This window comes from Girardinichthys multiradiatus, chromosome 10 (genome assembly GCF_021462225.1).
Source record: "Girardinichthys multiradiatus isolate DD_20200921_A chromosome 10, DD_fGirMul_XY1, whole genome shotgun sequence".
Lineage (NCBI taxonomy): Eukaryota > Metazoa > Chordata > Actinopteri > Cyprinodontiformes > Goodeidae > Girardinichthys > Girardinichthys multiradiatus.
In genome coordinates, this window is record NC_061803.1 from 25,742,995 (window position 1) to 25,770,457 (window position 27,463).

At 40.7% G+C, this 27,463-nt stretch overlaps 1 protein-coding gene across 1 annotated transcript in view; it reads left to right on the forward strand.

Moving 5' to 3' along the window:
- LOC124875485 (ras-related protein Rab-26) overlaps positions 1–27,463 on the forward strand; it is a 156,036-nt gene that overhangs the window by 87,806 nt on the left and 40,767 nt on the right. The window contains exon 5 of the mRNA XM_047377687.1: positions 11,099–11,151. Within this exon, the coding sequence (XP_047233643.1) occupies positions 11,099–11,151 (53 nt within the window). The remainder of the gene's footprint in view (positions 1–11,098; positions 11,152–27,463) is intronic.

The window sequence follows — 27,463 nt, forward strand, 5'->3', positions numbered from 1 at the left end:
TCTACACCAATCGCAAATTGTACAAATGTAAACTAATAACGGCATCTGTAGAATATACACCTCCTACATGTCTTTCATTTCTTTCTGTTGGATAATCTTCTTAATTACATTTGTTTTTTACCCTTTTTTTCTTGGATCTGTGCAGCATGATGAGGGGAAATGGGTTGATGGGGGGGAAAATGGCAGGAGTAGAGAATCATGAATCATTTAGGATGAAGGTAAAAGGAAACCATGGTGTAAGAATGATGATGATTAAGGAGAGAAATACAATTTTAGAGATGGATAAAAAAGACTTAGAAAGCAACAGGAAATATTCAGGCTTTTGGCCCATTAAGGTTCAACTGTGAAGTACATTAAACTATTTTTGACTCTTTAATCTAGATTGAGAAAACATACAAAACTTTCAACTTATTCTGTGTTAAACACAGAAGTATTTGATTTGTCTGGCTTGTTTTTTAGTGCCCAACTTTCACAACGTAACATTCTGAACCCAAATAGTTTAAGCTGCAGCCGTGAGAGAAACCACTTTACTAATAGAGTGTGGCACGCTGGTTGCAAATTAACATCACACTCATGTTGTTTTACAATAAAATCAATGACTGATCAGCTATGACTCGTGGTCCTTTGTTCTTTCCATTTGTATGCTGATGGAAATATTAAGGGAGCAGTTGCATTTGCAGCTGTTTCTTTTTGTATTTACTTCTCTATTTGTTCATGTCCCAAATAGATGCACAGATAATTGCCTTGAGCAGACTATGTAAACACTTTCCTTTTGTAAAAGGTAAAATGGATAGATGATTAAAATGGATAGACGGTTAACACCGAAGTTTTTGGTCTTTTGTGTAGACTCAGGGTTCAGTATCAAGTTTCATACTGACTATGGAACAGAGTAAACAAATTACTGGATTTCATACATTTAGCATAATAATACCTATACAAAGATGCACATCATACAAGAGTGTAATGTGGAAAACCTTTTAGAAGACTTTTTTCTCAAGACTAATTTGACTCTCATACAGTTTTTAATAAGTCAGAAACAAGCCATCATGATTCATGGTTTTAAAAGGTGTATGTCTTGCTCCAGTACACAAAAAGAAGACCAATTTAGATAGTGTTCCTTTGGTTTGTCCTTGACCAGAAGTCTACCTATTAAGATTCACAGGGTAAGGGTTACCAGCTGGTCACCGCCCAATCCAAAAAAGATCACAAATAATGCTATCTTGTGGACTTTGGCTTTGTTGTAATTCTGTGAAAAATCTATTTTCTTTCCCAAAAATGTCATAGGACAATGACAGAAGACAATGTCAGACCATGGTGCAGCTAACATGCAGCAGTCAGAAGTCATCCAGGGTATAGCTCAACAGTATAGAACAGAGGTAACGAATTAGCGGACCAGGGTCCAGATCCGGACCCAGGTGCCATATAATACAGACCCAACCTGATTTTAAACATTTATATATTACTGCATGTTGTCCAACAGTGTCTAACTTTGCATCTCGTGTTAATATGGGATAGCCCTGCGGAGCGTCTGGCCCCGGGCTGCACGTGATGCAAGTCACGCAATGAGCTGTTTCAGTCAGGGCTGCTGCTGCTACCCTAACCGTAAAGCATTTTCTCATTTACTATGTAGATATAAACATTTTATTGCTGTCTGCTGCCATGTCTGACTTTTGAACAGGCACGACGGACAGCTATGTGGGTCAGCGACATTCTGGTCAACACTCCAAGCCAGCTGGTGGCAGTAATTCACCACATCGTTGTATGCCAACCGCCAGAAAACGACAAAGAAGAAGTTATGCAGATCCTTGAAAGAGGGTTGCTAAGTTACTAACTTGGAAGCTCACGCTTGCTGACAGTACAATGACTTGGTGGTGTACAGATAAGTGAGTAATAGAGGATGGCTTCATCAAACATACGTAAAGTGAACTATGAAAATCACACTTTTAAGGATGAATGGACAGAAGCATATGGTCTCTTACAGCACAACAGTCAGTGGATTTTGGGAAAACACAAAAAGCCTTTAACTGACTAGGAAATGATTAAAGATTGCATGGAAGCTGTGGCAGAAACACTAAGATGGAAAAGGAGGACACCAACTTAAGGAAAAGGTGCAGCAGTGCTTTTCTAGTGTTATATTAGACATTTTTACAGTTTTAGCTTGTATGTGTGAAATGATTTTACTGTCTGCATGAGGGGAGTATTCGCTGTTTGTTGTTTTTAGAGAGGTGTTCAATGTTTGGGTCTGCTTCAAGTGGCAGGAGTGGTCTGATTTGTTAAATTGTTCTTTTTAATTTTCAGCAAATTATAAAGCGCTGTAGTTACCAACATCTGTTATAGCTGCATTTTTTCTTTTTATATAAACACACTTAGCACCAGGCATTTTATACTATGTACTTTATGCTACTGCATCGTTTGACTCCTGTTGTATGTATGCATGCATGCATGAACTGGATTTGTAAAATGTTACCTTCTAAGTATATTAATGTGCATACCACTTTAAAATAAATAAAATACATTTATGTAAATACCACCAAAGGGCCTCTCATGTCACTTTACAAAACAAACATCTAATTTATCTACTAAACCTTCTAGTCATATACCAGATTGTTTGTTTTTATTTCATTTTTTTGGGTTAGAATGGTCTGAATTTCTTTTTAGGACCAAGACTAACATTTCAATGAGAGTAAATAAGCTAATAACTAGACACATAAATTTCAGTATAAAATATTGAGGTCATCATGTTCACATATGCCCAGACGTTTTTTAAACCTAAAAATATAGGTTGCATGTCGTTAAATTTCCCTAAATATTTGACTGCACAAATTCTTATTTTATTTTTTCACATTATTTTGTGGACATTATCTGAATTCTTCCAGTTCCACTTTACGATGTGCTCAAATCATTGTCAAATTAACACTTGAATGCCCACTATACTCTAACTACTAGAGCAGCCACAAGTTGCATTAAAACCTCAATTAATTCACTGTGTAAGTTTACAACTAAAATAATACAAAAATGTAATTAGCTATACAATGTTTTATAAGCAAAACAGCACCATAATAGACAATTTTTAACTAAACAGTTTATCCATTTTTACTTGTGTCAAACATCAAACTGTTGTATATTGTGGTGCAGCAATACATTTGTTTGGTTTAATAATTATAATTAGTAATTAATAATTATTAATAAAATCATTAACAAAGTAAAAAAAAAGTTTTAATATTTAATTTTAGCCAAACAGCTGACGTTCTGTCAGTTGATTGTCCTATAAATACCAGCTCAGTGTAGCTTAATTATAGAACAATCGGTAATGGAGGGAATTTGAGCACTGGTGTTTGAAGCAGCAAGCCCTGTGTACATACAGAGGTTGGACAATGAAACTGAAACACCTGGTTTTAGACCACAATAATTTATTAGTATGGTGTAGGGCCTCCTTTTGCGGCCAATACAGCGTCAATTCGTCTTGGGAATGACATATACAAGTCCTGCACAGTGGTCAGAGGGATTTTAAGCCATTCTTCTTGCAGGATAGTGGCCAGGTCACTACGTGATACTGGTGGAGGAAAACGTTTCCTGACTCGCTCCTCCAAAACACCCCAAAGTGGCTCAATAATATTTAGATCTGGTGACTGTGCAGGCCATGGGAGATGTTCAACTTCACTTTCATGTTCATCAAACCAATCTTTCACCAGTATGTGTATTGGTGCATTGTCATCCTGATACACGGCACCGCCTTCAGGATACAATGTTTGAACCATTGGATGCACATGGTCCTCAAGAATGGTTCGGTAGTCCTTGGCAGTGACGCGCCCATCTAGCACAAGTATTGGGCCAAGGGAATGCCATGATATGACAGCCCAAACCATCACTGATCCACCCCCATGCTTCACTCTGGGCATGCAACAGTCTGGGTGGTACGCTTCTTTGGGGCTTCTCCACACCGTAACTCTCCAGGCAGTGGGGAAAACAGTAAAGGTGGACTCATCAGAGAACAATACATGTTTCACATTGTCCAAAGCCCAAGATTTGCGCTCCTTGCACCATTGAAACCGACGTTTGGCATTGGCATGAGTGACCAAAGGTTTGGCTATAGCAGCCCGGCCGTGTATATTGACCCTGTGGAGCTCCCGACGGACAGTTCTGGTGGAAACAGGAGAGTTGAGGTGCACATTTAATTTTGCCGTGATTTGGGCAGCCGTGGTTTTTTTTTTTGGATACAATCCGGGTTAGCACCCAAACATCCCTTTCAGACAGCTTCCTCTTGCGTCCACAGTTAATCCTGTTGGATGTGGTTCGTCCTTCTTGGTGGTATGCTGACATTACCCTGGATACCGTGGCTCTTGATACATCACAAAGACTTGCTGTCTTGGTCACAGATGCGCCAGCAAGACGTGCACCAACACTTTGTCCTCTTTTGAACTCAGGTATGTCACCCATAATGTTGTGTGCATTTCAATATTTTGAGCAAAACTGTGCTCTTGCCTTGCTAATTCAACCTTCACACTCTGCTCTTACAGGTACAATGTGCAATCAATGAAGACTGGCTACCAGGCTGGTCCAATTTAGCCATCAAACCTCCCACACTAAAATGACAGGTGTTTCAGTTTCATTGTCCAACCCCAGTATATAGTATAAACACAAACAGTCAGTCAGACATTTTCTACCGCTTATTCCATAGTGGGTCATGGGGAAGCTGGTGCCTATCTCCCGCAGTCTATGGGCGAGAGGTGGGGTTCACCCTGGACAGGTCGCCAGTCCATTGCAGGGCAACACACAAACAACCATGCACACACTCATTCATACACTTAAGGGCAGTTTAGAGAGAGCAATTAACCTAACAGGCATGTCTTTGGCCTGTGGGAGGAAGCCGGAGTACCCAGTGAGAACCCATGGATGCACGGAGAGAACATCCAAACTCCATGCAGAAAGACCCCCAGCCGGGAGTCGAACCCAGGACCTTCTTGCTGCAGGGCAACAGTGCTACCAAATTTTTTTCTTCTTGATCAGCGCAATACTGCCCTCAAAACAATCCGTTGTAACGGCATGATGGCGTTTGGTCTGGTCTAAAAAGAAATAATCTGTGTGAAAGCAAACAAGGCCAACTGAAGATACAAATTTTCTCACTTTTACCAATCCCTGGACCAGCAGTGTGAATTCACCCATAGTAGCAGTGGGGATGGAAAGCTTCTACTGTCATATGCAGTTCCTATCCTGTTTGTGCTTAGGCAGGCAGGGGGAAAGTCATGTGTTAAACATGATCAGAGGCACCATCTCTTAATGGGGAATCAAGAATTCTTTTTCAGCAGCAAGTCTTTAAGACAGCTAGTTTTATTTTCATTGTGTTTGCCTTCGGATGCACAAATGATAGACAACGTTTAACTTTTTGGGATCCAAGGTTTCTTCAAAGAAGTAGTCTAACTTGGCCAGCAAAGTCAGATATCCACGCATCTAGGAAATATAACAAAGATATAATGGTATAAATTAGGGATGTTCCGATCAAATTTTATACGGCTGATTGTGATCACCCATGACTGCCGATTACTGTTCATCACCGATAGTGATCACATAGGCTGTAAGTTGTAAGTGCTACTGGCTACATGATCTGAAAAAAAGAAACCATAAAATCACATTAATTTAGACAAAACATGCTTTTACTTTCTTTTTTCAAGAGAAAAAATACAAAAAAAACTTGCCGGCGAAATGGCGCACCCATTCAGTCAAAAGACAACCGAAAAACCTGCAATCAGTAATACAGTCTCTACCAAAATGAAAACATTAAGGCTATCAACGGGCTAATTAATGTAGAGGGTCAAGTAAATCCCACAAGACTGCCTAAATCAAAGAATCTCAAGTAAAAAGCGATATCTGTATACTCTGAAGTCTTTCATATGCTAATGGGGAGTGCCTGAAGTCCCCCCAATGAGTCTCCCTTTGGAAATAATGTCAGTTATACTGCACTGTGACAGCACTGCCTCAGTATGGTTAGCTGCAGGGTGTGTACCATACACCCCAAACTTGGTGACCCAGCATCTGTCATAGCTTTTACCATATTTTAGGCATTAACTGTCAGTATCACGTGTGCCAGTTGAATATGCCATGTTTGATACATTTTCTCAAATGTTTTGTTGAGCTTCCTTGGCAAGGGAAACTTTCTCTGCTGCATGTGTTGCAGGATGAAAACTTTACATCACTCTCACAGATGGTGTAAAAGTTCCACAAGGCAGACATGTTTTTTTAGGATTTGCTGCTGCACACTTGTACCGTGTGAAGGAAAGGGGGAGATGCACCACACTGCCCACAGGGCCTTTGCAGGCTGCAGAGTATGAGGTACAGGTTATCGAGTTTTTGTGATCAGCAACAAAAGACACTGACCGGCATACACTGTTCACACTTTTTCATGGAAATCGGCAGATAATGATCAGTGGCCAATCGATCAGAACACTACTGGTATAAATCAACAACAATGTTAGCTTCCTGTATCACAGACACAAAATCTAAACACCATTTTTTTTTTATTGCCATATGAAATGGAGTAACAGAAAAACCACAAACTGGATGTCAAACGTGAGAGCTAATAAAACAATCATTTTTATTTATTTACAAAATTTTAAATGAGGTTAATAAAACTAGTTACAACTCACAGCCAGTGCAGATCACCTCTGTTCGACTAGAGCAACTCCTGCGCATGGCTTTACAGAAGTTTTATTTGTAGTGCAGCTTCTCTGCAACTGGCATTGCCTCCTTTTTTTAGCCCGCTGAACTTTTGAGTCCCAATGGCTTAGATTACCACCTTGTTCCACCTGTCTTGATGGTTGTTTCTGGTCCATAAACTCAGCTTAAAACTCGTATCTCAGTTGCTGCAGAAACTCCCGTTGCTGGATATTGGTGCTAGCGCACTTTTGGAAGAGGTGTTCATACAAAGGTTGTGCAAAATGACCGCCTGTGGCTGAAATGGGTAGAAATTAATGTTTTTTCCTGGTCCTTTAAACACAAAATATAAAATCTAATTATTGTGAGAATGTACAGTGTTTCAGCAAAAGCCAGAGATCAGCAAGGCTTTATCTCTTAATTTGATATAGTAATTGCAAAACAGTCAAAATGACTCCTTGGCCTTATTTAATATTATATACTAAAACTTCAATATTTTATCAAATAATATTTCGGTCTGTTAAGGATTGTCCTGTGAATATCAGCTCAATAAGGTGGTTGCATTAGCACAAAATTGAAAGGGATGAGCCAAGCTCTGACATTATTGAACAGCAAAACTCTGCACACACATGGAATGAATTCACACAATTTCTTAAAATAGAAGAATTTATGAACAAAAATAAGTCAACTCAAGTCAAACATATTTCAATCAACAAACTCTTTACTATGCTAAAACAATCCAACTAAACTATCAAGCAGAATGAAAGAATAAGGAAGACTAATGGGCTATGTACAATATAAACAAGTTGATCAAAGATGGTTGAAAACCATGAACGAAAGAGTGATGCAACATTACCATGCAATGTTATTTATGTTTGAGAACCAAGGATTATCTTGAAGAATCTGGAAATGAAGTTAAGTTAATCTTGGAAGTCTTGGAGGCAATAATTGGCATACCTTTAGACAACCACTCACAATGCAAGATCAGATAAAATATTATTTTAATAAAATAATATTTCCCGTTGTCCTTCCATCAGACCGGAAAAACTGCGTCACTCTGCGTCGTAGACACAGGGTCTCTGCTGGGAACTCTCTGGAACACAGTTTGCTTCTGTAGACCTCAGAGAGAAAGTCAAGCCACGCTTGTACCTTAATCACCCTCGTTCATGAATGAATACCGGATACACAAACAGCAATTCATTCCTACTCAACTAGGTGCATATGATTGCGTGTTCATATGACAGTCTTGGATCCAGTTTGAAGAGTTATGTCTGTTTGCCCGCAAAGAGACATTAGTGCGCTGTGTCCCTCTGTCCAGTTCCTCTGGGGACCTGCGTGGAAGAGATCTGTGTGTTGCAAAAGCGGGGTTTTTATTCGGACAGCGACGTCACGGGAAGTCCGCTGTTATTCCCTGTTTCTGGCTGTGCTGGAAGTAGGTTAATGCGATTTATTTTGAAAGTTCCTTACTGGCCCATCATGTTGTAACCCATGGCTGTGGTCCCAACACCGTTCTAGTGTTAAACCTTGCCCTAGATACCCTCCAGTCAAATATTTTGTTGGCCTCAGTTGTACAGCTGGATTATACACCGGCAGTGGTTAATGTAGTGTCTCCACAGTCCAGGTAACTTTGGTTCATCAGCAGATTTTGGCAGCTTTTTCATGGTTGCTTGGACTGGTCAGTGGCTTGATTAAATTACCAATCCACATTACACATACACATGCATTTAGTTGTTGCATTTAGGTCTTGGTTCTTTTTTAAACACGTCTACAAACTTTTTGTCTGTTGATATTTCATGTGTGTTCAGCAGCAAGTTAGCAGACTCACTAATTAGCAGATGAGTTCACAAGAGACCATTGGCGATTATGCAGAAATAATTACCTAGGCTCTGACCTGACAATTTAGATATTAGATATTTCAACACCTTCTCAAATGAAAAAATCTGCTTGATTAAAAACAGGATACCACATTACAAAATGACTCATTCCCACAGGAAAAAAGATGTTGACCTAGTGTAAGTAAAGACTTCATCTTGGCGTTCCATGGTCCTTTTAACAAAGTTTTTTTGTTTTGATTTGTCTTGATGCTAACAAAATATATTCGGATTTTGTGTGTGTCATCTTCTTGTGGTTTACTCAAATCATCTTACAGTGGCAGATAACCACAGGAGCAATAAGAGAGGAAATTGACTTGTTGGACAGATCTTCCTGCTAGCTTTCTCTTTCTGGATATTTTGCATTTTCCTCCTCTGTTTCTGTTTCTTGGTTTGACACACTCGGACAACTCTCACAGTGATTACAACTCATTAAATACCCTTCATAGACTTTCCTACCTGGAATAAACAAGCACAGAATTTAATTCATTATGGATTGCAGCTACAACCGAAATGTAGAGGGGTTGAGTATAGAGGGAAAAAGTTAACCACAGACAGGGTAAGAATAAGGATAGTGAAATATATGTAACGCAGACAATGACTGTAGGGATTACATACATGAGGAGGAGCCGAAGTGTTGAGGAGATAATAGCCTTAGGCCACATTTTCTAACTGAAGGTTAAGTCATCTGTGAAAATGAGGTAAAATTGCCTTGTAGGTGTAATGATTTTTTTCTGTCCCACAGAGTTTCATAATGCTCACATTTTTCTACTAAAACATGCCTGAGGTGTTATTATACTTGGTGGCAGCACAACGCTGTAGGAGCTCATTAGGATTCACATGTGCAGTTATGTTGTCAGGCAGCATACTATTGCCTTGCTTTTGAGCAGAGTTCAGTACTTTCCTGAGCTAACACTGTAATCCGTTTACGTATTTTTGTCCCTGTCCCTAAATTTCTGCAAATTATTATTCAGAAGGCAGATTATAGATCGGTCTTCATTGATTTTCATCAATACTGATTTAGTAACAATAATAGTTTTTTATAAAAAACCAAACGATGCAATAACAGTTTGCAAGGTCAGGAAAATAATTATTATTTTGAGATCTCTTTTATTCTTTTGAGAGAACTGCTGTAATGGCTAAAAATACTGTTTAGTTATGCTAAATCAAACCAATTTATCATATAACCAGTTTATTATTTTCGCAGCTGGCCTGCTAAACTGGGCAGGAGAGCAAAGTGTTTTTGTGCGTGACAGGTCAACCTGCGAGGTGTTTAGTTACAGCCTGCTTCAGTCAGTATCTTTATACATATTTATGTTGTAAGTACAGAGCATATCCCCACTTCAGACTTGGATTTATGTGAAAGACATGTAGATGTCTTAAACTGGGGACACACAACATAACTTTCCCAGTCTTGACAGATTTTGAAAAGACTAGGTGTTTACACTAATTGACTGGCTTTTGTTTCGCAACTGAAAGATGGGATGACACACAAGAACTGTGCCTGCTGAGGGATCACAGATTACAGAATTTATCAAACCAGCTTAAGCCAACTGAACGCATCAAACTCATGGAAAAACTCCCAAGAGCAACAGCTTGAAGGAAGAAACATACCAGTAGGTGGCGGTGGTAGAAGATATTCTTAAAATTCAGGCGGGTTCTAATTATGTTAATTATTAAGTCACAGAATCTGAAGCAAAAATTCAGAAAATCACATTGTGTGATTTTTAAGTAATTCCATTGATTCCTGAAGAGTACCTATGATTAAAAATTAAATACTTCTACATGCTTTGCAAGTGGGAAAACCTGCAAAATCAACAGTGCATCAAATACTTGTTCTCCCCGCTGTAGATTTTGTAATTGGCAGTAAAAACATCAATAAATGTAACCATGGTTACAGAATAGAACTTGTCTACTATAAGTTTGCAATTAATCTAATTTATACTTACAGTATATTGAATACTTGTACTCCCCACTGTATAGACAATTCTGACTGTAAAATAAAGTTTCTTGTTGAATTTAGGCTGCTCTACTGTATAGCCAAAAAGCCATGATAAGTTAAATTCAACTTCATGGAGTTTTTTTTATCTGTATTTTCGAAGGATGTTGCTGCATCAGACAAAGGAAATGACCTTTTAGTGCCAGTAAATAAAAATGTTTCTTTTGTTAACAAAATAATTGTTAGGATGGTTATTAATACCTCTTCATCACTGCCATAAAATAAAGGAAAAACTGAAAATAACAATTCATAAGCTTTGCAACATGTGAAAAAAAAAAAAGATTCATAAAGCCTGTTATAATATAAAAGAAACTGAGGGTAAACAGATGTTTTTAATTCTTTACTCATTATGTTTTGCTTCTTGAAATCTTTCATGTAATATCTTCTTTCCCTGTGGTTTGATGTTCCTGTTACTCTCATTATTTAAGATCAGCACTGATTATAAATGACTCACCATCTGGAAGAAAAGTATAAACTACTTCTATTTGAAGCTTGATAAAACGTCCTCTGCAGGTTTTGTTGGATTATTAATGATGAAATAAAGCTAAGTATAAAATGACCTTTTTTTTTCTCCTACCAGCTCTGCTGCTTCTGTATGATGTCAACAACAGAACATCCTTTGACAACATCAGGGTAAGATCAAGCTCCTCTTAAAGATGTTTGTCTAAGACATTTTTCCTCTGTCTTCAGTGTTCTTCCTAATGTAGTGACTTTGGAATTCTCTTTAAAATGGTTTTAAATTCACAAGCCAGAATATATTATGTTATATGTTTATTTAGCTGCAGATTGTTTTCTTTTGCTTTGGCATAGGGTTCATGAAGTCAATGGCATGATTATTAAAAGTGTCTGAAATGAGTTTTCTGGGCTACATTTGAAAAAAGCTCCCTCTAATTGAAAACAGTTGGTAACATAGATTAGGGCAAATCTATTTCATTGTACGGCTGTGGATCATCTGCTGTGTGAATTTCCATACCGCTTTATAAATGTTTTTAACATAATATTCATGTGTGCAACAGTTTTGTAAAGCTGTTTGATAAACAAGCTGAAACTCACCATGGGGATCAGGTAATGAATAAGGCCACTGAGTTAGGATCACAAGAATGGCAGCAAATAAGGGAGATGACTAAATTGAGCAGCATGGGTGTGCAAGTAAGAGCATAGTGTGTCCCCTAATAGATGGATCTCTTTGTAGTCAGTGCCTCTGTGGTTTCTGAAGTCTTTCTCTCTCTGTTATTTTGCAGCCATCTCCTGCACCATTTGGTGCTGCTCTTCACATCTCTTATAGGGCCATTTCTCTCCTTTGATGAACACAGAGCAAAGATGAGAGCAGGACATGATTATTGTAGGAGTGTGTCACATGTGAATGATATTGGGGTCTGCATGTTACTGTGTTTGTTGGGCTATAGGTGTGTGGGTCTACTTGTCTGGATGCTCATATACCGGTGTGTTCATACGCCTGAATGTTTTTACCTTCACACATTGTCATGTGATAACTACAAACCTCAGTGTATTGTATTGTGATTTTATGTAAAAGACCAAAAAAAACACATAATTAATATGGGGGAGGAAAACGATCCAATGTTACGAAAGGTTTTTGCCAACAAAATCCCGTTCTTTGCAAAATAGCTCAGTCTCAGTCAGATTAGATGGGGAGCATCTGTGAACATCAGTTATTTTCAAGTTTTCTCACAGATCATGAGTCAGTTTAGGTCTAGACTTCACTGTGACATTCTAACACATGAATATGCTTTGATCTAAACAATTCTATTTGTAGCTCTGGCTGGATGTTTAGGATTATTATTATCCTGGAAGGTAAACCTTTGCCAAGCTTCAGGTTTATTTTGCAACTTCTAACAGGTTCTTATAGAGAATTGCTTTATTGCTTTAAAGGATTTATTTATTTAGTTTTATCCATCATTCCATCAACCAGACCAGCTTCCCTGTTCCTGCTAAAGAAAAGCATCCCCATAGCATGATGCTGCCGGCACATTTCACTGTCAGGATAGTGTGTTCAGAGTGATAGCGCATGTTAGTTTTCAGTTTTATTTTGCATCCAAGCCAAAAATGTTAATTTGGTTTGATCTGATTAGAGTACCATCTTCCACATGTCTTATAAAAAACATTAAATCTGACCTATTATGGCTTTCTTTCCATAGTGGTATTCCTCTTGCCACCTTTCGGTGCTTTGCTGATTAATGCTCTCCTTGCCTGACCTGTCAGCTTGAGGAGGCTATATGTATGCGTACAAGGCTGTATTCATTTTGCATGCAAATTGAACTTACTGTACTTTTGGTTCAACCACAGTTCACCAATATAAAACCTTAAGTAGTATCCAGGAAAACAGACTACATTAGGGATATTCTGTCTTGTTATATATATATATATATATATATATATTTTAAAATGGCAGCTTAACTCTCTTTTGAACAGTTGGAGTCTCAGGAGCATCTTCCTGTCAGGCTGCTAGGAATTCCTACAGCAATCAAAGAACACATTAATAGGAAAACCTCTCACCAAACCTTGAATTAAATTCTAGGAGTGGAGACAAAGCATGTGTGAAGCATACTTGGTTTGCTCAGTTAATCCATCTTAATTTAAATTTACAATGCAGTGCCGCTTCAGTAGACAAATCCTTTTAATCCCTCATGACATGGTATAGTACAGATACACCTCTAGTCATTTAGCATATAGCCCTTATGTAATCTGCATGTGTGAAGCACCAACTCTGCTCCACATAGAGGTTTATGCATATTTTCCACTGTTAGGCAGTTAGTGGTTTTAGTATCCAGCATTAGGAGAAAAACTGTACAAATGACCAGAACAGATGCAAACACAGTGGGATGCTGATTAACAGTGAATGTGTGTGTGTTAACTTGTGTTTGTGATTGTTGTCCAAGCTGTTGTTGTTTCTGGGGAGGTTAGAGCAAACACCTGTTCAACACAAAGCTTAAAAACGGGTTAGAAGTACATTATATAAGATGTCCCTCCGTCTCACTGGTCTCACATATATTGCATAGCTTTGAGAAGACGAGCACTAGAATTATGATGTAAGGCTTGACAGTATGATGTGCTGTTCTCCTCAACTCCATGTACAGCTAAGTCTTGGATCATTATGATGGAGCAAAGTCAGAAAGATACCTTGTTACATCTCCATTAGTATTATAACTATTTGATGTTTACGTGCCTGACAGCAGCACCTAGAACCTTTGAGGAAGGAACAGTCACAGTTTATCTGAAAATAAAGTGTCCACACACAAACAGGAGTCATATTTGAAGAATAAGATTCCTGTTTCTTGGTCAGAAAATTCAGTTTGATCCCTGTTGAGTCTTTTTTTTTTTTTTTTTCCTTTTTGCCAATCTCTACGTCACACTTTTGCCATTTCAAAAAAGGTTCCTGGGGTTCTGTTGATACAAATCGTGAGAAAACGTCATTGCAACAAACCCAGGAAGGTTATATAATGGCTGGTTCATACATTGGTGTGTTTGCATGTTCTTTATAGAAGTATATCTATTTGACTGTTTTTGTGCTTACACTCTAAAGAAGCAGCCTCTGGTGCAGGAAAATCATAACTAGACTTGCTACAATACAAGAGTTTTGGGTTCTGATCCAGCCCCATGTGAAAATCTTCTGGAACCAATATTTTCCAGTCAAGAACACTTTTGCTTAAACTTTTGTTGTTTTTGTCCTGCCATTGTAAGTGAATAGGAAGAAAAACACACTATCAGTTAAACTAATCACACACACACACATATATATGCATGTGTATATACACTCCTCAAAAAAATAAAGGGAACACTCAAATAACACATCCTAGATCTGAATGAATGAAATATTCTCATTGAATACTTTGTTCTGTACAAAGTTGAATGTGCTGACAACAAAATCACACAAAAATCATCAATGGACATCAAATTTATTAACCAATGGAGGCCTGGATTTGGAGTCACACACAAAATTAAAGTTAAAAACTCACTACAGACTGATCCAACTTTGATATAATGTCCTTAAAACAAGTCACAATGAGGCTCAGTATTGTGTGTGGCCTCCATGTGCCTGTATGACCTCCCTACAACGCCTGGGCATGCTCCTGATGAGACGACAGATGGTCCCCTGAGGGATCTCCTCCCAGACCTGGACTAAAGCATCCGCCAACTCCTGGACAGTCTGTGGTGCAAATTGACGTTGGTGGATGGAGCGAGACATTGTGTCCCAGATGTGCTCAATCGGATTCAGTGTGAACCTGCTTTCATCTGTGAAGAGCAGAGGGCGCCAGTGGTGAATTTGCCAATCCTGGTGTTCTCTGGCAAATGCCAAGCGTCCTGCACGGTGTTGGGCTGTGAGCACAACCACATTTGTGGACGTCGGGTCCTCATACCATCCTCATGGAGTCGGTTTCTAACCGTTTGTGCAGACACATGCACATTTGTGGCCTGTTGGAGGGCTCTGGCAGTGCTCCTCCTGTTCTTCCTTGCACAAAGGCAGAGGTACCAGTCCTGCTGCTGGGTTGTTGCCCTCCTTCGGCCTCCTCCATGTCTCCTGGTGTACTGACCTGTCTCCTGGTAGCGCCTCCAGGCTCTGGACACTACGCTGACAGACACAGCAAACCTTTTTGCCACAGCTCGCATTGATGTGCTATTCTGGATGAGCTGCACTACCTGAGCCACTTGTGTGGGTTGTAGAGTCCGTCTCATGCTGCCACGAGTGTGAAAGCACCACCAACATTCAAAAGTGACCAAAACATCAGCCAGAGAGCATAGGTACTGAGAAGTGGTCTGTGGTCCCCACCTGCAGAACCACTCCTTTATTGAGTGTGTCTTGCTAATCATCAAAGATTTCCCCCTGTTGTCTATTCCATTTGCACAACATCATGTGAAATTGATTGTCAATCAGTGTTGCTTCCTAAGTGGACAGTTTGATTTCACAGAAGTTTGATTTACTTGGAGTTATATTGTGTTGTTTAATGTTCCCTTTATTTTTTTTAAACAGTGTATATAGATTTAAAATTTTCAAAACCACCCAAATGTTTCTATTACAATGCTGTTTAAAGTCATTTTAATAAGATGTCAGAAAAGGTACAGGGGAAATTATAAGGAAAAATTTTAGCTTTTCCCTGCCTAAATGGAACATAGGGTAGTACTGTTCTCCCCTCTTCCACCCTTCCCCCAAAATTTCATTGGACTACTTCCTTTGACATGGCAATGGGTTCATGAAATATATGACTGATTTTAAAGACTGGCTGTCATCGATCTCACCTGTATTCTCTCACCTCCTAATAGTTGTGTCCATGTATCAAAATTGAATTGGATATAAAAAATAACACACTTGTAATAATCAATGCTTTGTTTCTTTTTGTTTTAGTCAGTCAGTCAGTCATTTTCTACCGCTTATTCCATAGTGGGTTGCGGGGGAGCTGGTGCCTATCTCCAGCAGTCTATGGGCGAGAGGCAGGGTACACCCTGGACAGATCGCCAGTCCATCGCAGGGCAACACACAAACAACCATGCACACACTCATTCATACACCTACGGTCAATTTAGAGTGACCAATTAACCTAACAGGCATGTCTTTGGACTGTGGGAGGAAGCCGGAGTACCCGGTGAGAACCCACGCATGCACGGGGAGAACATGCAAACTCCATGCAGAAAGACCCCAGGCATAATTATACCACCTGAAACAAAACATTTTACAATTAGGCATTTTTACTCTAGTATGTTTTTCCATGAGAATCTGATTCAATGTGCCCTGGTGTGTTCAAATCCCAAAGTTTTATGTAAAATACTGGCCAACTATTGCTCCTTGGAAATATTCCAGTATAATTTTAGTGGTTGAAAAAACTTGAACAAAGTGGATTTTAGATAAGTCACTTTATTTTAAACTCATGTTGACTACACAGTTTTACAAGCCCTCTGCATCCATTGTATCCACTTGCACAAGGCTGTTTCCTATAGTGTGAATCCATTATCAGCTGAGGCTTGAGGTGAAGGCTGAAGAGCAGCGAAATGATGCAGACATAAAGGCACAGGCCCAGTGCTTTCCATCTCCCACTCTATGATTCTGTCACCCATGCTTTTCTTTGCTCTTTCACTCTTCTTTTCACTTTCCCTGCTGCCAACAAGCACAATCAAGGCCATTATCTATCTGTCATTCTTTGCTGCTTTTATCAGTCCTGCTGCATCTCAAATCAATAAGTTTCTTAAGGTAATCTAATTTAACGTCCTACTTTTTACATTAGCTCCTATAAATAGAATTGCAAAATCTTTATAAAAAATACAATTTATACATTTGAAGTATGTTATATCCAGTCTGTTTAAAAGAAAAATAAATAAATATATATATATATATATATATATATATATATATATATATATATATATATATATATACACTGCTCAAAAAAATAAAGGGAACACTTAAACAACACAATATAACTCTAAGTAAATCAAACTTCTGTGAAATCAAACTGTCCACTTAGGAAGCAACACTGATTGACAATCAGTGTGTCCCATGCTGTTGTGGAAATGGAATAGACAACAGGGGGAAATCTTTGGCGATTAGCGAGACACACTCAATAAAGGAGTGGTTCTGCAGGTGGGGACCACAGACCACTTCTCAGTACTGATGCTTTCTGGCTGATGTTTTGGTCACTTTTGAATGTTGGTGGTGCTTTCACACTCGTGGTAGCATGAGACGGACTCTACAACCCACACAAGTGGCTCAGGTAGTGCAGCTCATCCAGGATGGCACATCAATGCGAGCTGTGGCAAGAAGGTTTGCTGTGTCTGTCAGTGTAGTGTCCAGAGCCTGGAGGCACTACCAGGAGACAGGCCAGTACACCAGAAGACGTGGAGGAGGCCTTAGGAGGGCAACAACGCAGCAGCAGGACCGCTATCTCCACCTTTGTGCAAGGAGGAACAGGAGGAGCACTGCCAGAGCCCTGCAAAATGACCTCCAGCAGGCCACAAATGTGCATGTGTGTGCACAAACGGTTAGAAACCGACTCCATGAGGATGGTACGAGGGCCCGACGTCTACAAATGGGGGTTGTGCTCACAGCCCAACACCATGCAGGACGCTTGGCATTTGCCAGAGAACACCAGGATTGGCAAATTCGCCACTGGCGCCCTGTGCTCTTCACAGATGAAAGCAGGTTCACACTGAGCATATGTGACAGACGTGACAGAGTCTGGAGACACATTTTTCAGCATGACCAGTTTGGCAGTGGGTCAGTAATGGTGTGGGGTGGCATTTCTTTGGAGGGTCCCATGGCCCTCCATGTGCTCGCCAGAGGTAGCCTGACTGCCATTAGGTACCGAGATCCTCAGACCCCTTGTGAGACCATATGCTGGTGCGGTTGGCCCTGGGTTCCTCCTAATGCAGGATAATGCTAGACCTCATGTGGCTGGAGTGTGTCAGCAGTTCCTGCAAGATGAAGACATTGAAGCTATGGACTGGCCCGCCCGTTCCCCAGACCTGAATCCGATTGAGCACATCTGGGACATCATGTCTCGCTCCATCCACCAATGTCACATTGCACCACAGACTGTCCAGGAGTTGGTGGATGCTTTAGTCCAGGTCTGGGAGGAGATCCCTCAGGAGACCATCCGCCGTCTCATCAGGAGCATGCCTAGGCGTTGTAGGGAGGTCTTACAGGCACGTGGAGGCCACACACAATACTGAGCCTCATTTTGACTTGTTTTAAGGACATTACATCAAAGTTGGATCAGCCTGTAGTGTGTTTTTCCATTTTAATTTTGTGTGTGACTCCAAATCCAGGCCTCCATTGGTTAATAAATTTGATTTCCATTGATGATTTTTGTGTGGTTTTGTTGTCAGCACATTCAACTTTGTACAGAACAAAGTATTCAATGAGAATATTCCATTCATTCAGATCTAGGATGTGTTATTTGAGTGTTCCCTTTATTTTTTTGAGCAGTGTTATTCATGCCACTGAAATGAACAGTTGTTGAGATATATGGGCATAAATTTCACCAAAAAGGCACTTCTAGACTACTCCTTTGTGCTCTTATGATGCAGGAGGGAACCCCAGCACATAAACTGACCACTGCTACAATGGCCAGCAACACAGACAGTAGCAAAGAATTTGATGTTTCTTTTGATAAATTTCAGTCACTATCAGAGAGAGACGAAGCAAAATCAAAAGACAGTCAGCTGTCATCAGATGGCAGAGCACAAGTGCTGCAACATGCGAACAGCCATCTAATTTGACCAGAGTCTATTTTTGCTGGATGCTGAAGCAAGGCCGGAGTCAATATACATGAATCATACTGCACCAACAGGAAACAGAACAACATTGGGATTTTCAAAATAATTCACCAAAGATGGACTAAATCTCGCCATATCAATAAAGACATGCATATATGTATTATATTTACATGTGTACATATTAGCAGTTGTTTACATTGGATCAATTTGTTCAGTTAATGGCCTATATACACTAAGGTATTCTAAACTGAACAATTAAACATTAAATGCACCAGATTAAGCAATAAATATAGCTTCGCAGCTCGCTGAGTCTGGAGACACCGTGGAGAGCGATCTGCTGCCTGTAACATTCTGTACTAGAATTGCGCCGCTCACAAGGTGGCAGCAGGTTGGTGTAGCTCTGTTACTTCTGATTCTGATTTATTATTTTTTGGGAACTATTCCTCTTGTGGTGGAAACAGTTGATTTTTTTTTGAATGACTGTCCACTCCAGTGTCGGATGCTGTGCAGCTTGGAGGATTTTTATTAATACTTTCTATTTTTGGACATTTGTTATGATGCATTGCCATGGCAACGGGGTTGTTTCTTACAAGCGGGAGCAGCTGATTAATATCTCAAAAGCTCAAATAATACTTCAGCTACAACCCCAAATCCCTGATGAGTTGAAAATGAGACGCCGTGGATGCAGAGCAGGAGCTAAGAGAAGAGAGAGAAGGATGAAGTTCAAACCATCTCTTTCGTCGATTTTGATGGGCAATGTGAGATCGTTGGGAAACAAGTTGGATGAACTCCAATCCCTACAAAGGACCCAGCCAGAGTACCGGGCATGCAGTATCATGTGTTTTACTGAGACATGGCTGCAGGATCATATCCCCGACTCCAGCGTCTCTCTGCCGGGCTTTTTAACCAAACGAGCAGACAGAGATTTAAAGAGGAGCGGCAAATGTAAAGGAGGTGGACCGGCAGTATTTGTGAACAACAGATGGTGTAATCCAGGACATGTTACTGTGAAGTGTCATCTCTACAGTCCAGATATTAAACTGTTGGCAGTAAGTTTTCGTCCATATTATTTACCCAGAGAGTTCACCAGTGTTATTTTGGCAACAGTTTACCTTCCACCTTCCGCTGTCGCTGACACTGCACGTGATGCCATCAGCTCAGTTGTTGCTGAGCTACAGACACAAAACCCCAATGCTTTTGTGGCAATTTCTGGTGATTTTAACCATGCTTCACTCTCTGCTACACTTCCAACGTTTCAACAATTTGTCAGCTGCTCTACCAGAGAAAACAAAACATTGGATTTGTTTTATGCAAATGTCAAGGACTCATACATCTCCACAGCAAGACTTCCACTAGGCAAATCAGATCACAATCTTGTTTTTCTCTGCTCGAAATACAAGTCCTTCTCAAAAAATTTGCATATTGTGATAGTTCATTATTTTCCATAATGTAATGATGAAAATTTAACATTCATATATTTTAGATTCATTGCACACTAACTGAAATATTTCAGGTCTTTCATTGTCTTAATATGGATGATTTTGGCATATAGCTCATGAAAACCCAAAATTCCTATCTCACAAAATTAGCATATTTCATCCGACCAATAAAAGAAAAGTGTTTTTAATACAAAAAACGTCAACCTTCAAATAATCATGTACAGTTATGCACTCAATACTTGGTCGGGAATCCTTTTTGCAGAAATGACTGCTTCAATGCGGCGTGGCATGGAGGCAATCAGCCTGTGGCACTGCTGAGGTCTTATGGAGGCCCAGGATGCTTCGATAGCGACCTTTAGCTCATCCAGAGTGTTGGGTCTTGAGTCTCTCAACGTTCTCTTCACAATATCCCACAGATTCTCTATGGGGTTCAGGTCAGGAGAGTTGGCAGGCCAATTGAGCACAGTTATACCATGGTCAGTAAACCATTTACCAGTGGTTTTGGCACTGGGAGCAGGTGCCAGGTCGTGCTGAAAAATGAAATCTTCATCTCCATAAAGCTTTTCAGCAGATGGAAGCATGAAGTGCTCCAAAATCTCCTGATAGCTAGCTGCATTGACCCTGCCCTTGATAAAACACAGTGGACCAACACCAGCAGCTGACACGGAACCCCAGATCATCACTGACTGTGGGTACTTGACACTGGACTTCTGGCATTTTGGCATTTCCTTCTCCCCAGTCTTCCTCCAGACTCTGGCACCTTGATTTCCGAATGACATGCAGCATGTGCTTTAATCCGGAAAAAGTACTTTGGACCACTGAGCAACAGTCCAGTGCTGCTTCTCTGTAGCCCAGGTCTGGGGAATGCGGCACCTATAGCCCATTTCCTGCACACGCCTGTGCACGGTGGCTCTGGATGTTTCTACTCCAGACTCAGTCCACTGCTTCCGCAGGTCCCCTAAGGTCTGGAATCGGCCCTTCTCCACAATCTTCCTCAGGGTCCGGTCACCTCTTCTCGTTGTGCAGCGTTTTCTGCCACACTTTTTCCTTCCCACAGACTTCCCACTGAGGTGCCTTGATACAGCACTCTGGGAACAGCCTATTCGTTCAGAAATTTCTTTCTGTGTCTTACCCTCTTGCTTGAGGGTGTCAATAGTGGCCTTCTGGACAGCAGTCAGGTCGGCATTCTTACCCATGATTGAGGTTTTGAGTGATGAACCAGGCTGGGAGTTTTAAAGGCCTCAGGAATCTTTTGCAGGTGTTTAGAGTTAACTCCTTGATTCAGATGATTAGGTTTATAGCTCGTTTAGAGACCCTTTTAATGATATGCTAATTTTGTGAGATAGGAATTTTGGGTTTTCATGAGCTGTATGCTAAAATCATCCGTATTAAGACAATAAAAGACCTGAAATATTTCAGTTAGTGTGCAATGAATCTAAAATATATGAATGTAAACTTTTCATCATGACATTATGGAAAATAATGAACTTTATCACAATATGCTAATTTTTTGAGAAGGACCTGTATAAGCCCCTTGTTCAGAGGCAACCTGTAATAAAGAGGACTGTGAGAAAATGGTCACAAGAAGCTCTGCAAGGTTGCTTGGAGGCTACAGACTGGGACGCACTGTGCCAGCCACATGGAGAGGACATCAATGCCATGACTGAGTGTGTAACCGACTATATAAACTTCTGTGTGGATAACATCATCCCCACCAGAACCGTGAGATGCTTCCCCAATAACAAACCTTGGATCACCAGTGAACTGAAGGACCTGCTTAACAAGAAAAAAAGAGCCTTCAGAGAGAGAGACAGAGAATTATTGAGGATTATACAGAAGCAACTTAAAGTCAAGATAAGAGACAGCAAGGAGGTGTACAAGAAGGAGCTGGAGAGCAAGCTCCAGCAAAACAATATCAGATATGTGTGGACAGGGATGAAGAAGATCATGGGCTTCAGGCAGAAGGATGATCAGACCGATGGAGGTCTGGACAGAGCCAATGAACTTAACACATTCTTCAATAGGTTCAGTTCAGAAACAAGCTTCGCATCCTCCTCTCCTGCTCACAGCCAAACAGACATTCCATCTTCCTTTGACCCACAGGACCCACAGCTGTCCAGTAACACCTCACATTTTTTATCTTCCACCTCAGCCCTAGACCCTTCTGTTTCGACATGTTTGCCTTCAACCATATCAGAAGATGTTGATGCTTCCTTTGCTACCCCCTTCCACCTGTGGGTCTCAAGAAGTCAGGTGAAGAGACAACTGGAGAGACTGAATAGGAATAAGGCTGCAGGTCCAGATCATGTCAGCCCTAGAGTCCTGAAGGCCTGTGCAGAGCAGCTCTGTGGGATTCTGCAGCACCTCTTCAACCTTAGCCCGGCCCAGAAGAAGGTTCCAGTGTTGTGGAAGACCTCCTGTCTTGTTCCGGTACCAAAGAAAACTCACCCATCAGTCCTCAATGACTATAGACCTGTTGCCCTGACATCTCACATCATGAAGGTCCTAGAGAGACTCCTGTTGGCCCACCTGAGTAAGCAAACAGTAAACCATCAAGGGGTCCTGGTTTACTGTTTACTGTGTTCAGTTTGCTTATCGCTGTGGAGTTGGAGTTGAAGATGCCATAATACACCTACTTCAACAAACCCACTGTCATCTGGACAAAGCCAGTAGCACTGTGAGGATCATGTTCTTTGATTTCTCCAGTGCATTTAATACAATTCAACCTGGATCAAAGACTACCTGACAAACAGACCACAGTTTGTGAGACTGAAGGTTTGTGAGTCTAACCAGGTAGTCAGCAGCACAGGAGCACCACAGGGGACTGTACTCTCACCATTCCTTTTCACTCTGTACACCTCAGACTTCCAGTACAAGACAGACTCCTGTCATCTGCAGAAATACTCCGATGATTCTGCAGTCGTGGGGTGGATCAGAGATGGACAAGAAGCTGAGTACAGGAAGGTGGTGGACCGCTTTGTGGCATGGTGTGGAAACAATCATCTCATTTTGAACGTGACTAAAACAAAGGAGATGATTGTAGATTTTAAGAGAAACAGGAATAAGTCAAAAACTATTTCTATCATGGGAGAAGTGGAGGTGGTGCAGGAGTATAAATACCTCGGTGTTCACCTGGACAACAGACTAGAGTGGAGATGCAACTGTGAAGCCATCTACAAGAAGGGACAGAGCAGACTGTACTTCTTGAGGAAGCTTAGGTCCTTTGGTGTTTGCAGCAAGATGCTGCATATCTTCTATAAGTCTGTTGTGGAAAGTGTGATCTCTTCTACCATCATCTGCTGGGGAAGCAGCATCAGAGCCAGGGACTTAAAAAAGCTCAACAAGCTGATAAAAAAGGCTGGTTCTGTTCTGGGGACTCCTCTAGAACGTCTGGAGATCATTGTGCAAAGAAGGATTCTTCATAAAATGAAGAACATTATGGAGAACCCTGAGCATCCTCTTCATGAGACTGTCCTACAACAACAGAGTGTCTTCAGTCAGAGGCTTCTTCAGATCTGCTGTAAGACGGAGCGCTACAGGAGATCTTTCCTGCCTACAGCCATTAGCATCTACAACGGCTCTTTGAGGAAACCTTCATAATATGAGCTATAACAACATTTAATTTCCCTTTGGGATTAATAAAGTATTTTTGAATTGAATTGAACATCCTTCAACATGACCGGTTTGGTGTGGGGTGGCATTTCTTTGGAGGGTCCCATGGCCCTCCATGTGCTCGCCAGAGGTAGCCTGACTGCCATTGAGTTCTGAGATGAGATCCTCAGACCCCTTTTGAGACCATATGCTGGTGCGGTTGGCCCTGGGTTCCTCCTAATGCAGGACAATGCTAGACCTCATGTGGCTGGAGTGTGTCAGCAGTTCCTGCAGGATGAATACATTGAAGCTATGGACTGGCCCGCCCGTTCCCCAGACCTGAATCCGATTGAGCACATCTGGGACATCATGTCTCGCTCCATCCACCAACGTCACGTTGCACCACAGACTGTCCAGGAGTTGGCGGATGCTTTAGTCCAGGTCTGGGAGGAGATCCCTCAGGAGACCATCCGTCGTCTCATCAGGAGCATGCCCAGGCGTTGTAGGGACGTCATACAGACACGTGGAGGCCACACACAATACTGAGCCTCATTTTGACTTGTTTTAAGGACATTATATCAAAGTTGGAGCAGCCTGTAGTGTGTTTTTCCACTTTAATTTTGTGTGTGACTCCAAATCCAGGCCTCCATTGGTTAATAAATTTGATTTCCATTGATGATTTTTGGTGTGATTTTGTTGTCAGCACATTCAACTTTGTACAGAACAAAGTATTCAATGAGAATATTTCATTCATTCAGATCTAGGATGTGTTATTTGAGTGTTCCCTTTATTTTTTTGAGCAGTGTATTTTTTTTTTACCTTTTTAAGTTTCTGTGTGTACTTTGACATTGAGGATTATACCACAGTTACACACATGTAGTTATGCAAGTTATAACTGTTGACCAACCATCACCAATCACTTATATTAAACTTGCATAAATACGTAAGCTGTTTTCGGCTGCTCACTTATTCTGGTTTCGCCACAGCAAGTCATTCCAACTTGAACACAGACTTGGCAGAGTGTTTTTTACCGCATATCCTTCCTGACACATCTGGGATTTGAAGCCGGGTCCCTCGTATCAAAGATGCAGACTTAGCCCACTACACCAACACTGCTCCATGCTGCTCACTTTGCCTCCAGTTGTTTCATATCAAAGCTACTAGTGCCATAATTACTGTAACCCTGGATTTACTCTGTATCTGCTCCAGTCCGGTCCGGTCCGCTGCGAAGCCCAGAGGAGCTCCAAGAACCATACGCAGATTGCAGAATAAAAGCAGATGATGAATGCAGTAGCAACTCATTCTGTGGAAGGTGTTACTGGACAGCTGTGGGTCCTGTGGGTCAAAGGAGGGTGGAATGTCTGTTTGGCTGTGAGCAGTAGAGGAGGGTGCGAAGCTTGTTTCTGAACTGAACCTATTGAAGAATGTGTTCAGTTCATTGGCTCTGTCCAGACCTTCATCGGTCCGGTCATCCGTCTGCCTGAAGCCCATGATCTTCTTCATCCCTGTCCACACATCTCTGATATTGTTTTGCTGGAGCTTGCTCTCCAGCTTCTTCTTGTACACCTCCTTGCTGTCCGTTATATTGACTTTAAGTTGCTTCTGTAAACTCCTCAATAATTCTCTGTCTTCCTCTCTGAAGGCTCTTTTTTTCTTGTTAAGCAGGTCCTTCAGGTCACAACAAGGGGCTTATATTTCGAGCAGAGAAAAACAAGATTGTGATCTGATTTGCCTAGAGGAGGTCTTGCTGTAGAGATGTATGAGTCCTTGACATTTGCATAAAACAAATCCAATGTTTTGTTTTCTCTGGTAGAGCAGCTGACAAACTGTTGAAACGTTGGAAGTGTAGCAGAGAGTGTAGCATGGTTAAAATCACGAGAAATTGCTACAAAAGCATTGGGGTTTTGTGTCTGTAGCTTAGCAACAACTGAGCTGATGGCATCACATGCAGTGTCAGCAACAGCGGAAGGTGGAACTTAAACTGTTGCCAAAATAACACTGGTGAACTCTCTGGGTAAATAATATGGATGAAAACTTACTGCCAACAGTTCAATATCTGGACTGCAGAGATGACACTTCACAGTAACATGTCCTGGATTACACCATCTGTTGTTCACAAATACTGCCGGTCCACCTCCTTAACATTTTCTGCTCCTCTTTAAATCTCTGTCTGCTCGTATGGTTAAAAAGCCTGGCAGAGAGACGCTGGAGTCGGGGATATGATCCTGCAGCCATGTCTCAGTAAAACACGTAATACTGCATGCCCGGTACTCTGGCTGGGTCCTTTGTAGGGTTTGGAGTTAATAGTGGACTTCCCATGACGTCACTGTCCAAATAGAAACCCCGCTTTTGCAACAAACTGACCTCTTCCGAGCAAGTCCCCAGAGGAACTGGACGGAGGGACACAGCGCTAATGTCTCTTTGCGGGCAAACAGACATAACTCTTCAAACTGGATCCAAGAGTGTCATTTGATCACCCAATCATATGCACTAAGTTAACTAGGAATGAATTGCTGTTTGTGTATCCGGTATTCATTCATGAACGAGGGTGATTAAGGTACAAGCGTGGCTTGACTTTCTCTCAGGTCTACAGAAGTAAACTGTGTTCCAGAGAGTTCCCAGCAGAGACCCTGTCTCTACGACGCCGAGTGGAACAGTTTTCCCGGTCTGAAGGAAGGACAACGGAGGTTAGTGAGGTTAACCCTTTGTTCACTGTGGATGCTTTCTTCAACTTCGTCGCCCCAGACAACTTTTCCTCAGCAACATTCACATAAGAGGTTGTGTTTTGGGCAGACAGAAGTAGTTTAGAATGAAATAATCTAAACATTTTTTGTTTTATTACATTTTTTTAGTGTTGAAAAACTCAGCCATCTTAGTGCTAGCAGATAATCTGCTCTGCACATGTGCTCAGTTTGTGTGTTCTGTGTATATGGTTTTTTTTAAAGTAAAGAAAAACTTTATTTAAAGAAGATTGGCCATAACACGCTGTCAACGCTTATGCATTTTAACCCTTTTATTAATGGTATTTTAAGCGTATGTGTTTGATTCTGATAATAAGCTATAAGCTTCTTTTGTTAGCTTCAATTGCTAACAGCTAAGAACACGTATTTGCCTACTAACGATCATTTACCCAAAAAGGTTGTTGGTTTTCAATCTAGTAAAATAATATTTCCCTAAATATTTTACTAAACTCGATAACTAAGTAACACACTTAAGCCCATTTCAAAAGATTTGGTTCTTATTCAAAACATTTACTTAAATCATTCTTTAAAACATTATTTTATTAAACTAATATTTTATCTAATCTTGCATTGTGAGTGGTTGTCTAAAGGTATGCCAATTATTGCCTCCAAGACTTCCAAGATTAACTTAACTTAACTTCCAGATTCTTCAAGATAACCCTTGGTTCTCAAACACAAATAACATTGCATGGCAATGTTACATCACTCTTTCGTTCATGGTTTTCAACCATCTTTGATCAACTTGTTTATATTGTACATAGCCCATTAGTCTTCCTTATTCTTTCATTCTGCTTGGTAGTTAGTTGGATTGTTTTAGCATAGTAAAGAGTTTGTTGATTGAAATATGTTTGACTTGAGTTGACTTATTTTTGTTCATAAATTCTTCTATTTTAAGAAATTGTGTGAATTGATTCCATGTGTGTGCAGAGTTTTGCTGTTCAATAATGTCAG